We start from the raw sequence: 13,345 nt of genomic DNA on the forward strand, positions 1-13,345 counted from the left end.
TAAAGTAGCAATTGCCTCATATTTATTGACTACCAAATAATTCTTAAACAAACTGATAAGATATGTGGGATATTTATTTACAGTGTTACTGGAGGCAAAGTTCTCACATACAAGAATTCATAATACCAACCAGGTTGGCATAGATGTACACACTACACCCATCACACAGAGTATGGATCAGATACCTAGATCCACACATGTTGAGGCTCTTAAAATAATCTTCCTAAACCCCAAAGACCTCCCAGACATTGGATCTACAGTAAATACCCACAGGAGCCCAGAAAGCACTCTACCAAAACAACACCAACCATGGTACATACAGCCACATCTCACAGAGCCTAAACTTCTAAGCTCACAAGGCAAGACACCAGACAAACCAAATGTTTCAGTCATGGGAGACTCCATTGTAAGATGTACAGATGTCCCTGTTACCAGGCAGAGTGAGGAGAAAGTCACAGGCAGTTGTGTATCAGGGGCAAGGATTGATCAAGCACACACTATGATCATTGAACCACATTGAAGAAAATGACCTGAGATATACCTCTGTATGCTATATGATGAGAGACATGATGAAGCTCTCAGACTGATTGTCCCAGGACAATATGAACCTATCAGTGAGCAGAATTCTATCTTCAGCAAGGATGATACCACAATTTGAACAGAAAATGATTGACTTTAATAATTGCTTATCTTCTGGTGTCACTCCAAGGGGGTACAGTAATTGTGGGAGGATATGGTTGATAGACCATGCTGCTTTTCCAAGGATGATCTGCGCATGTTCCCTTTAGGCTTTTGAGTATTGGCTAAAATATTATCCTCCCACACAGTGCCTTTTTTAGGCAATCCTAAACTGACAAACCTTCTGACATAGCAAAAATAAGGCAAAATAAGCTAATGATGTTACTGCTGAATGTCAAGAGCCTTAAGAAGAAACTGCATTCCCTCCACGCTCTCCTCACCCTGGAGAATGCAGAGATTTGTGCATTTACTAAAACCTGGTTTAAAACCATGGAAAGCACCTCAGCAGTACAGGGCTACAATGTCTTCTTCATATTTAGGCCAGTTATTGTGCAAGAGGGACTAAAAGTGGAGGTGTCTCAATTTGCATCAAAAGCAAACTCTCCTCAAGGTTGGTCAAACAGGATGACAAAAGTGAGCTTTCCCACTTCCAAATTATCACAGGCAAAGTCTCATACCATATCATTTCAAGTTATATGTCCCCCTCTGTGACTCAGGAAACCTATAATTCATACTTAAATTTACTGACGATACTCACCATTCGACCCAATACTGTATTCATGGGTGACTAACAACCCCACTATAAACTGAGAATCATATCCAACCCCAAACTTGCAGGCCGAGAGGTTCTTGGACTTTGTAAACACAAACATTCAGAACCAAATAGTCCACGTGCCCACTAATGCCACAGTCATAGTAGATATGGTCCTCACAAACTTGGGAGAGTGCTGAACACACCCCAGTGTAATATCCTGTCCAGTAAAGTCTGACCATAAACATGTCCCTTGAAGTAAAAATAAAACCAGGATTCCATCTAACTCTGGAACATTTTGGAACTATTGTAATGCAGATTCTGGCATATTCCTTATTATTAAGTGATAACCTTGCAACACTTCAAGCTCCCTGATACCTGAAAACACAGCTGTTTATGTAGAATTGTTCACAGAGAGACTGTACAATCAACAAGTAATAAGTTCAAAAGAAACTCAAAAAATATATCACTATGGTGGAACCCCAGCATCAATAGGTTGCACAACAAAAGGAAGAAAGTCGTAGGAAAACCAGGAAGTACTGTATCCAGCAGGATAAAAACTTTCTCATCAATCTACATAAATGACTCAGAAGGTAGATCAAGTCTGCCAAAGCCAATTTTGAGGCATCCTTCCAGGTTTTCTTTAGCTATGCCCACAATTTCAAAGGCAGTACACAGCAGTATGCAGAGCTAATAATAATTTCAGCTATGTACACTGAGCCAGAAGACATAACAGATCTACTGGCTGACAAATTCATCTCCAGTTTTACCCCCCCCCCCCCCCACACACACTGCTCAGGAAATACCATTGAATATGAACCCCAACAATCACAACTGAGTAGGTCCTAAATTCACTCTCCAAGCCCAATAACATCTCATTGGTGGGCCCTGATACTATCTCAAGATGGCTCCTAAGTAGCATGAAACATGAATTATCAGGACCACTGACTCATTATTTAACTGTAGCCTCCAGACAGGCTTTGTGACACAAGAATGGAGAACTGTAATTGTCATTCCTGTGTCCAAGGATTGCCATGTACAGACCACAGGACAACAGACACATAAGCTTGACTAGTCTCCTATGCAAAGCCATGGAAATAATTATCATGGAAATGATAAATGATTACATTGGAAAGCCTTAGACACTGGATACAACCCAGTCTGCTTCCATCAAAGACAGATCATGCCAACTCAATCTAGTGGACTTTGTTGAGAAAGTCACCAAGTCAATAGACCAGGCAAAATGGTGCATACTGCATACCTTGTCCTGGCTAAGTCATTTAATACAATACCCCACTTGTAAAAAAAAAGTTGCAGAATAAAGTATAAACCCCTGTGTGTTACACACTAGATAGCCAGCTGGCTGTCAGACTTAACCCAGGAAGTTAGGGTCATACCTCTCAACTGTCCATATTTTCGCAGAATGTCCAGATTTTTGCCTCAAAATTTCCTTCTGTTCCTCATAAAATTTGTGGTTTTCTGGCAAATCACTAGGATGATGTGAGGAATGAAATCACTAAATAATGGCATACATTTGAGTTTCAGATTTCATATCCTAAATGTAGTTTAACAAACCCTGTTATTGTAGCTACATTCTAAGTTTATATTTAAATTCTGTTCCTATTTCTGGGCCTTTGTCCCCACAGTAGGTCAGACTTAATACAGATTTCTTGGGCTAAGTGGTTGAGAGGTATGGATAGCATAGGGGACTTCACCTGCACAAAGAGACAAGTCACTAGCAGAGTCCCACAGGGACCTGTACAGAATCCACTCCTTTTTGGCATGAACTTCTTTGAAGATGGGGCTAATGTCAACAGACTGGGGATGACCAAGTTTGCAGATGTTTGCAAACTGGGAGGAGTCATACAATCCTCCCAGCACACTAATGTTCTCCAGGTAGGGTTGACACAGACATATAACTAGTGCCAGAGTCACAGTTTAAAACTCAATATCAAGAAATTCCTAATAGTACCCTTTGGGAAGTCGGCTACTCCAAGACCCAGTAGTCAGAAATTTGTGGATATATGTAGACAGTAACCTAACCTTTGACCATCATGCATCTATGGTAGTAGGGAAATCATTCTATGTTGCTCAACTTATAAGTAAGGGTATGTCATCATGGTCAAACAAAGTCAGTGTTCCACTGTAAATGGCCCTCCTCAGACCTATCGAGTACAATTCTACATATGGTATGTACCTGAACAGGTACATACAATTGGAATGTCCACAAAGGTACCTCACAAAAAGAATACAGGACATTAACAACATGTCCTATGTGGAACATCTCAAAGCCCTATCCCTGTACTCTAGCTCCTACAGACTGTTGAGGGGTAATCTATGCTTGGCAAACAAGGCATCCTTGGATTTTGCTCTTATGGAACTTTTGCATACCTACAAAACAAATACCATCAGAACTACCTCATCTAGGGACTTAAACTTGCTTGTGACATAAATAGGACATGTTAGAGGAGCAGGAATGTGTCTTAGAGAATACCCCTTCTCTGGAACAGACTTCCCATATATGTAAAGCAGAGTTCTTCCCTAAGCCAATTCAAGTGTAACTTGGACACTGCATGGGAAATCAGAAAATCACCCCTGAACTAGCATCCATGTATCCAATGGACAGAGACAGCCTTTAAATGCTTGACCACCTAAATGTTAGCCTACATATACCACTTAAAATAACTTTTAGGGCACCAAAACTTGTTTTATACATTTAGGATGTATGGCTAGGCTTAATAAAGGTCCCTGTGGTCATTAGCTTAGTATACACCAATGAACCTATAATGATGAAGTGACCCAAACTAATACTTAATCCCAGAATGGAATTTAATGTAGAGGTTAAATAAACTATATAAAAATGCTACAAATACAATAAAAGTAATATAAAGAAGAAGTGAAAATAAATCACACACACACACACACACACACACACACACACACACACACACACACACACACACACACACACACACACACACACACACACACACACACACACACACACACACAAAAACACACACATAAAATGCCCTCTCTGATTAAAGTACTCTAAAAAGGCAGGCAAACAGACAATAAAAAAAACCCCACCTGAAGTAATGTCATATAGCTTCCATGGAGGTCCACTCATAGACCAACTATAGTGATGACACTAATGCTATAATGCAACTACAATGAAAGCAATGGGAGGTGGACAAAGCAAAGCAAACAAACAATACAGAATTTTAAGGACTAAGCAAGTAAAGGAATATATGGGTCTGTCTTTATGCCTTATTTTTATTAATTTTATTAATGTATTTAACTTGCCACCCTTTGCTAGTATAGATTTAATTTTTTTCCCAATTTGCCTAAGTTTATGCTTTCAGATTTGAAGTTGGATATGTAAATTATCTCGTAATATAGGTTTTGTAAATGTGATTTGTGACTCCTGGCTTTCACATGTATTAGAAAATTGTGTTTATCTTTGAAAAGGATTATTAACCAGTGCACAGTCCATTGCCTCTGTAAAGTTTGCATGTTGTACCCATGTTTGTATGTGTTTCCTTCTACCTCCTAAATAATTACTTACATATATGCATAAATAAATAAATAGTATTTCTTTGTAAATCAATCAATTTGTCCATATATAATACACCTTTATCCTTGTAGCCAAACTCTTTGTTAAAAAGTGTCCATGACTCCGTCTTGATTAATAAATTATAAAAAATAAAAGGAAAAAAGTATGAAACAATTAAGCATATTGAAGGGTACACATTTATATGGAATTATCCATGAATTGTGCCTGCTTAAACAAAAGAGGGCATTCTGCTTTAAATATACTTACCAGTTGTGTAAAATTAAAATTAACTTGCTTAGTGTGAGCTGTAACAAATTTATATGCAGTGAAGTAATTGACAGCTACTTTAAATAAAAAAATACACTAAAAGCATTTTAAAGCAAGTATATATGTTATAGAAGTGGAGGTGTGTATTTGCAAAGTAGCAATTATTTTGAAATTAGTGTAAGATCAAAGACTTGAATACTGGTATAGATGTTTTGGGAATCACTGCACAATAAAATGGCTGAACATGGATAGAATTTTAAAAGTGATGATTATCTGAGACATTTTAATATTGCTGATGTTATGAAGAGAAATGTACAACTTATACTTAAAGAGCGGATCTGCATTATTTAGCAAGTGGAATTCTAAAGGAGAGTGCCAGTATTGGTAAACAGAACAAGTATCTGATGTTATAGGCTATTGCTCTGCTTGTTTGTTTATGTGTTTCGGCTTTTCCCAGTTAGGGGTTGCCACAGCAGAACTCCGGTCCGCTAATGATTGGCAGGTGATTTTTACGTACCGGCTTGCCAGGCCTGACGCACAATCTTCAATGAAGGTATGCCCATTCACGCATGTCTCCACACAGAAGACGCTCTAGCTGAGAATTGAACCGGACAGCGTCTTACTGTGAGGCGACAACCACAGCACCACCACCGCGGGTTACACTGCTTGTTAACAGCAATTAAACCTTTAAAAGGTAATTTGCGTAAGCTGAAGAAATATAACAGAAGTACTTGAATCCAAGACATTTGATCATTTCAAAGCATTTTAGATTTCTCAAGATTAATCCAATTACCTATGAGCGTTTTTTGGATTATTGCATGCTGGGACTTTCTGGAATACAAATACAAATGCCATAGTCTGGAAAGCACACCAAAGATTGCACTTTTTAAGAAAGCTGAGGAGAGCGAATCTCCCAACAACAGTTCTCACTACTTTCTACAGAGGTACGATAGAAAGCATCCTGATGAACAACATCGTAGTTTGGTAAGGAAGCTGCTCTACCGCTGAGTGCAAATCCCTCCAGAGAATAGTGAAGACAGCCGAAAGGATCATTAAGACCACCTTACCACATATCCATGACTTATACTTATCCAGATGTCTCAGCAGGGCCAGAGGAATAATTAAAGACTGCACTCACCCTGCTTACAGGCTGTTCCTGCATCTATCATCTGGAAAGCGCTTTCGAAGCATACGTTACAGAACTACGAGATTCTGGAACAGCTTCTTCCCTAATGTCATCAGGCTGCTGAAATCTAATAACCACTACACTCCATGATGTCCAAATGGGTCAGCAGAAACTGTCTCAAATTGTAAGAATCTGGTTACCAGTCTCACCTAATAGTGCAATATTCACCATGACTGTAACTTATAGGTCATCTAGGGCAGTAACAATGCAGTAATATATCTCTTCTTTCAGTGCAATACATGCAAATTTGTAAATTAAACATAGTGCAATACTCTAAGGTCCACAGTAAAATACTCTTAATGTTCACAGTGCAATACTCAAATGTCTCTTTCTGTGCAAGGATCAATGCAATGTCTTAACCAAGTACCTGTGAAATACCAAAGTCTCATGCAAGTAAGTGTTCAGTTCGAAAGTGTTAAGATGTGTTTCTAATTGTGTGCAATATTAGTCTGTCTACCTGCATCTCTGTGATGTAATAGCTAGGTGTTAATGTGTAAATGTCTGTGAAAATAGTCTATATGCTGTCTGCACGCTGAATCCAGAACACAGAAATTCATTCAGTTTTTGCACTTGTGTGATTTCTGAATGATAATAAAGTTTACTTTGACTTTGCTGTATAAATTAGTTGAGATCTGCAATCAGGAGAAGGAATCATGGATGTACAAGTTAGACTGGAATTGCAATGTATGTTGCAAAAGTATGCAAAATAGGCTGATCTCAAAGCAAGTTTTAAGACATGAATACAGCCAAACACCAATAGCCAGTATGTCTCCAAAAAGACTTAAAAAGTGGAAAATCATGGGCGTTCAGAAGCCATGTAGTAGAAACACTGTGACATTAATTGGTTATTTGCATGTATCCCATGGAGGTTTAAGGTATTGCACAGTGAAGACTCTGCCTTAGCTGGATCTTTCTTACAGTTTTTTTATTGAATGGTTTGCCTGTGGGACCTTTTTACTCCCTGTTTTGAGAGAATAAGAGACTGGGGTTCAAGGAATTTGGATCCAAGATAGAAATGTCAACATAAAACAAAATGACATGAGCATTTAAACTAATTAAAATGTTTAATAAGTAATTACCTCTGCTCATATCAGTTTGGTTCTGTTTGCCCTAGGTAAAAATGTAAGAAGAGTGACATATGTAGAACTAATGGATGTGTCAGTATGAGAATCCATGTGTATTACCTGAGTGCATCATCTGAGAAGCAGAAGTCTGAGTGAAAAGGCACGGAATAGCAACACCGTTATGTTTACTTTCTCTGCGTCCTTAGTGCACACTGCATAACAAACTGATCTGGGAAAAAAGTAGTGTGTGTGTGTGTGTGTGTGTGTGTGTGTGTGTGTGTGTGTGTGTGTACATGTGTGTGTGTGTGTGTGTACGTGTGTACATGTGTGTGTGTGTGTGTGTGTGTGTGTGTGTGTGTGTGTGTGTGTACACAAATGGCAGTACGGCCTCTTTAACATACTCTTTTCTTTGTAAATAATCCTTCATGCTTAATAAGTGTGATCTAAAACCTCAGTCCCTTATGTGCTTTGTTTTCTTCCCATTTGAAAATAACTTTTAGCAAGCCTTTTTTAGTATGTTTGACCCAGTACCTTAGCTTCTTTCAAACACAATACTTACTCATTACATTTAAAATTAACTATCATATCAGCTACTTAGTACATGCACAAAGTTTGGTAGCATATCAACTGGTTGTAAAATGGTATTACTTCTCTACATGCCATATCACTTGTTACAGTGACAGTTCTTGTGCTATAAACCTCAAAAGATCACCTGGAGCATCAGTTCTGTTGATCAAACCACAGTCCATAATGGCTTATGAACTGTAGTCACAGCAATCTGCTGTTTGTCATGTCACTCTCCAGAATGTAGTTAGCAGTCTACTTATACTGGAGTTTTTTTTTTTTTTTTTTTATGAATTTGATCAGTTGCTTTGTTGTTTGAGAGTTGAAAAAAACAAGTACTAACAAATGCCTTGTGTGGCGCTTTTTCCACGTGTTGCTTATAGATTTGCTATTCAAAAGGTCCACCTGTACATTTCTATCCCTCATGTGGGATAGTCTTCTTCAATGAGAGTCAGTTTCCTACACCTGCCAATATTGTTTTAGGAAAGCATCAGTGTAAATCTTTAGTCTGTAATATTTTAGCGTCACCTGACTCCATGTAGCAGACATATTTTGAAAAAATGTACCTTGTAATAAACTGCCTGTCATCTCATAGACTAGCATATACATTGCTTTTTACAGCTATGCACCTCCTCACTGCCTTTTGTCTTCATTTACAATATGCAGGATGAATACAAACCTCATCGCCAGTTCTCAGAGGAAGCCATTAGCATACATCATGCTTTAGCAGAAGTAGCCAGTGAATACAACAAGAAGCCACATGTCTTTCGTCTGCAGACAGCTGACTGGCGAGTTTTTCTTTTCCAAGCTCCGTAAGTGTCTCTTAGAATTTCATGGACCATAAATGCAATGGTTCGGGTACCAAAGTATATTTTAAGCCAATAATATTTTGAGCAATGAACAGTGAATGTTTGTGTATATTTACAGGAGCTAAGCAGTGCGTTTCATTTGGTCTCGGATGGTAGTCTAAGAAAGATGGCAGTAAGTATTATCAAGGACTTAACGTGACCAGGGGTGTTACGGGGCCTGACACTGTAGATGAAAGACATTACTGCCCCTTGAAGGGTGTTAATTCTGTGATGATGCCCACCCTGAAAGGCATTCTTTTGCTTAGAGAATGGGCCCTCTGTTAGATTTCCAGCAAATAAACATAATGAAGTTAATACCATAATTTGTCTTAACATGGAAATTTTTTGTTTTCCTTTTACTCCTGAAATCATTGTGCACTTGAACTGAGTGTAATAAATAAGAGGTTCTAGAGACTGTGTGTGTGCGTGCATAAGTGTGTGTGTGTGTGCGCGCATGCATGCATGTGTGTGTGTGTGTGTGTGTGTGTGTGTGTGTGTGTGTGTGTGTGTGTGTGTGCATGTGGGGGTGTGTGGCTCTGTGTGAGTGTGCGTGGGTGTGTCTGTGTTTGCTTGTGTGTGTGTGTGTGTGTGTGTGTGTGTGTGTGTGTGTGTGTGTGTGTGTGTGTATGCGTGTGGGGATGTGTGGCTGTGTGTGAGCGTGGGTGGGTGTGGGTGTGTGTGTGTGTGTGTGTAATGTATGTATGTATGTGTATGGGGGCATAGATGCTCTCAACTCTCTCTGATTTTGCTGCATAGCTCAGCTCTCTCCTCATAATGTGCACACCAAATAAACACTGCATATAATGAAAGATATCTAAGTTTCAGATTTAATAGCATTCAGAAAGGCATGTCAATGCAAAGCTTATTCTGGCAACTTACCTTCTTAGCTCACCTCACTGCCATCCCATGATTTTGATATATTGTCTTTGATTATTTTTTTTAGTTTACTTTATTCTTGATCTAAGAGGTTAAGAGTTACAGGTTGAGAGGTATGTATGTTGGGCGGGAGGGTTGCAAAACACTGAACAGTGTATTCTGACAGCAGTGAGTAGATACGTTCCTGTGTGGCATTATTTATGTATGTATTCATTCATCTTATCTTAGTCAAATTTCTGAACAGTCATAGAAGTGTCTGTAGTTGATATGGGGATTGTCTGTGGTGGGGTTAATCATAGATGCAAGTTACATGACAATGATTTAATAGTTAAAGAAATCCTAGCCAGTTTATAGAGAAATTAAATGTAAGTTGGTATAATACAAGCAAGAATTGCAATATGAAGTTAGAGAAAAGCAGGCGGGTTCCTATTATGTAAGCGAATGTGTTTACCCAAAATGGGGAACAGGGAAAAAAAAAAATTACTGGGCTGTTTTCGGGACTTTGCCATTTCCTCCACTGTGGTGCGATCTCAGAGATGGTATATGGGGGGGGGGCCCAGCCCCCTTTTTTTTTTTTTTTTTTTTTTACGGATGAGCGATTAAGGAGTGGGGGTCCCCCCCCCTGTTTTTTTTTTTTTTTTTTTTTACGGATGAGCGATTTTTTCCCCTGGGAAAAAAAATCGCTGATCCGTGTGTTCAGCATTTTGGATTTTTGAAGTGTTTGGGTCGATTATACAGCATTCGCAATTTCAAGTGTTCGCTGATATAATATAGACCTAAGCAGGCTTATGGTATGGTTAGAGAGAAAGTCAGTGCAGAAGAATTGATAGAAGTAAGGAAGTGAGTGAAGAATGGAGAGTAAGGATATGAACAGGTATGTGTTCACATTTAGGGATATAATTTATCCTGGTTTTGAACAAGAACAGAGTCAATTTTGTCTGGAAAGTCTTTCAGAATGGTTTTGAAGGATGGGAGGGAAGAAAATGACTTGACAGATAGAGATAAGGAGTTCCAGACCTTAGCAACATGGTAGAAATATAGACAGTACCTAACTAGTTTGATAGGTTTGTGTACAGATAAGAGTTTTTGGTCACTGGATCATAATGACTGACTAGGAACATAGTTGTGCAGAATGTTATTTAGTGCTAGACAAGCAGATGAATGCTCCTATCATATGTTTGTATAGTTTCTTTGTTTATTTTGAATTGGCCCATCTTTCTGTTGTTACTAAGCATTAATTAATTAATTAATTAATTTCACATTTGTTAACCGGGTTGGTCTAACTGGGCACAGGCCCATTTTCAGTGGAGACCTGAGGAGTAATGCTCCAAAAGTAATTCTTACAAGAATAACACAGTAAGTGTATGTACAGTAAAAATGCAGCATAGTTGTTAATATATAGAGAGATATGATAGAAATGCATACAATTCAAGAACAATTACATGCAGGAATACGCCATTAGTAGTCAAGAATTTTAAAAATTAAATAGATTTGACAAAGAGAAAAGAAATAAGGGGAATGAGACAGATGCTAATACAGGTACAATTGATGCAGGGTGCATGTTTAAGGTTCAGTAGGGTTGGTCCATGGACTTACATTGCAGTAGTTGAGAAAATGTGTGGTTAGGCAGAATCCTGACGAGGCAGATTCAAGTTTTCTGGAAGAAGTGTTTTAGTTCTATTTTGAACTGTTTGTGTGATGTTTCACAAATTAGAGGGGAGGTTGTTCCAGACTTTTGTTATGGATGCTTTATATAAGATTGCCTATGTTCATTTTGGGTGTATATGTTTCAAAAAGAAGTTTTTTCCTGAACTGCGTAGGGGATGAGGGAGAGAAGAGATAGATTAACGAGAGAGGGACAATCAGTGGGTTTACTTAGTATGAGGTAGGTTAACTGAACTTGGGACAGTCTTAGATGATGGAAAATTCAAGCCATGCAGCTTATTGAGAGTTAAACAATGGATTAGGTAAGCTGGCTGCAATTTTAGCAGTTTTATTGCAAGTTTGATCTAGCTTGGAGAGTGGGCAGGACTGAAGGTTGGTAAGGACTGGTGATCCATAGAGGAGGCTTGGAAGGAGATAGGCTTTGGCTAAGGTGAGTTTAGAATCTTATTTTATAGAATATTATTATTTAATTGTATACTTGTGTTTGCTTTGTATCCAGATCATAGTTAAAAAAGTGTTGATAGACCAGCCAAGCCACCTAGTAAGCAAATGCATAAATAATGAATCTTTTTAAGGAGGTAATATCAGTACTCTTGTCTGGAGGCAAAAGCAATGAAACTGGGTTTTATGCTTTAGGATTTGCAAATAATGGAGAATGGAAGGGAAGATGGAAGAGGCAGCATTAACAAACCAGACGTCATATTCCATTTATCCAATAAGTATTCCTGCTGTTAACAGTTCTACTACAAGGACCTAAGTCCCAGGTGTTCCAAAACAACTGTCTCAAAGCCATGGACTCAGGCATCTTGTAGCTCGTGTTGGCTGCCCCTTGTGCTTGAACTTGAATATGAGTTCAGGTAAGCAGCTGCTGCAGCTTACCTGAGCATATTATTCAAGTTCAAGTGAGGTAGGTGTGGCCGCTATTAGGTAGGAGTAGGAGAGCAATTTTAGGGATAGGGGAGTGGGAAAGAAGCTTCAGGGTTAGAAAGTGGGAATCAAGTTTTAGGTTTAGAGAGTAGGAGGGGAGGTTTACGGTTGTTATGCAGTCAGGAAGTTTTAAGTTTAGGGAGTGAGCTGGGACTTTAGGTTTTGAGAGGGGGAATGGAATTTTAAGGTAAGGGAGTAAGGATACTGGTTGGGACCTGGCAGAGTTTTAGGGTTAGAGTTAGGCTTCTGGTAGGGCTATATGCTTTATAAGGTCAGATATTAACAGGGCTATGTAAAACAGGACTATGTAGAAATGGGAGACTGAGTTAGTGGAAGTTTAAACACTTGCTCTTTCAAGCAAATGGCAGTAAGCAAGTGTGTCTGAAACTTCAGAGCAAGTGCTAATAGATGCAATATATTTTTTGGTAAGTTTTTTTTTATACTGCTATGGACATACTTCAGCCCTTTCTACCTTTTCTATTCTTGCTGTCCCCATGCAAGACAGACTTTTTTTCAATTAAGAAAAAAAACTCCAGAAAAAAAAAAGCTAAACAAAAGCGAGCAGGTGTTGAAAGTGGAAAAGACCCTGCATATCCATATAAGAGATATATGATCCTAATTCTTAAATGACAAGCTAGAATAAAGACTAATGCATCAGATGCCATCTATTATATCAACTTAAAAAAATCAGTTCCCTATGACAACCTCGATGGTTATTGCAAAAGTAATCCCCAGGGATGCTGAATCAGCAATCCAGACAGACACGTACAGTATGGCATTAAAATGTTATTTCCTCACATGCAATGCCTACACGTTACTGTTAAAGCATGCCACAATAGCTCATTTCCATATTTACAGGATTCTCTTTTCCATTTCAAAGCCTTCAGCAGTAAACTAGCAATGAAACTACTAGATTAATGAGATTTCAACTACAGCTCTCTCATATGTTTTTATACCCAGCATCCTTATATATACGAAGCCTACTACTCACCTAGCCACTAAAACATATTTTAATGTATCCATCGCCACTAAAATAATTCATCTGAACATCAGATGTTGCAGTCAGACCTTTTCTAAAGATTTCCACATCCTCACATGCAGCAGGTTACAGACCAATGGCAA

General features: G+C 38.6%; 1 protein-coding gene across 3 annotated transcripts in view; it reads left to right on the forward strand.

Moving 5' to 3' along the window:
- Positions 1-13,345, forward strand: part of LOC122812030 — a 639,997-nt gene that overhangs the window by 563,280 nt on the left and 63,372 nt on the right. For all 3 annotated transcript variants that reach the window (XM_044084271.1, XM_044084270.1, XM_044084272.1), the window contains one exon: positions 8,574-8,719. In XM_044084271.1, the coding sequence (XP_043940206.1) occupies positions 8,574-8,719 (146 nt within the window). The remainder of the gene's footprint in view (positions 1-8,573; positions 8,720-13,345) is intronic.

The sequence above is a fragment of the Protopterus annectens genome, chromosome 9.part0, assembly GCF_019279795.1.
Source record: "Protopterus annectens isolate FY-2018-M chromosome 9.part0, PAN1.0, whole genome shotgun sequence".
Taxonomy (NCBI): Eukaryota; Metazoa; Chordata; order Ceratodontiformes; family Protopteridae; genus Protopterus; species Protopterus annectens.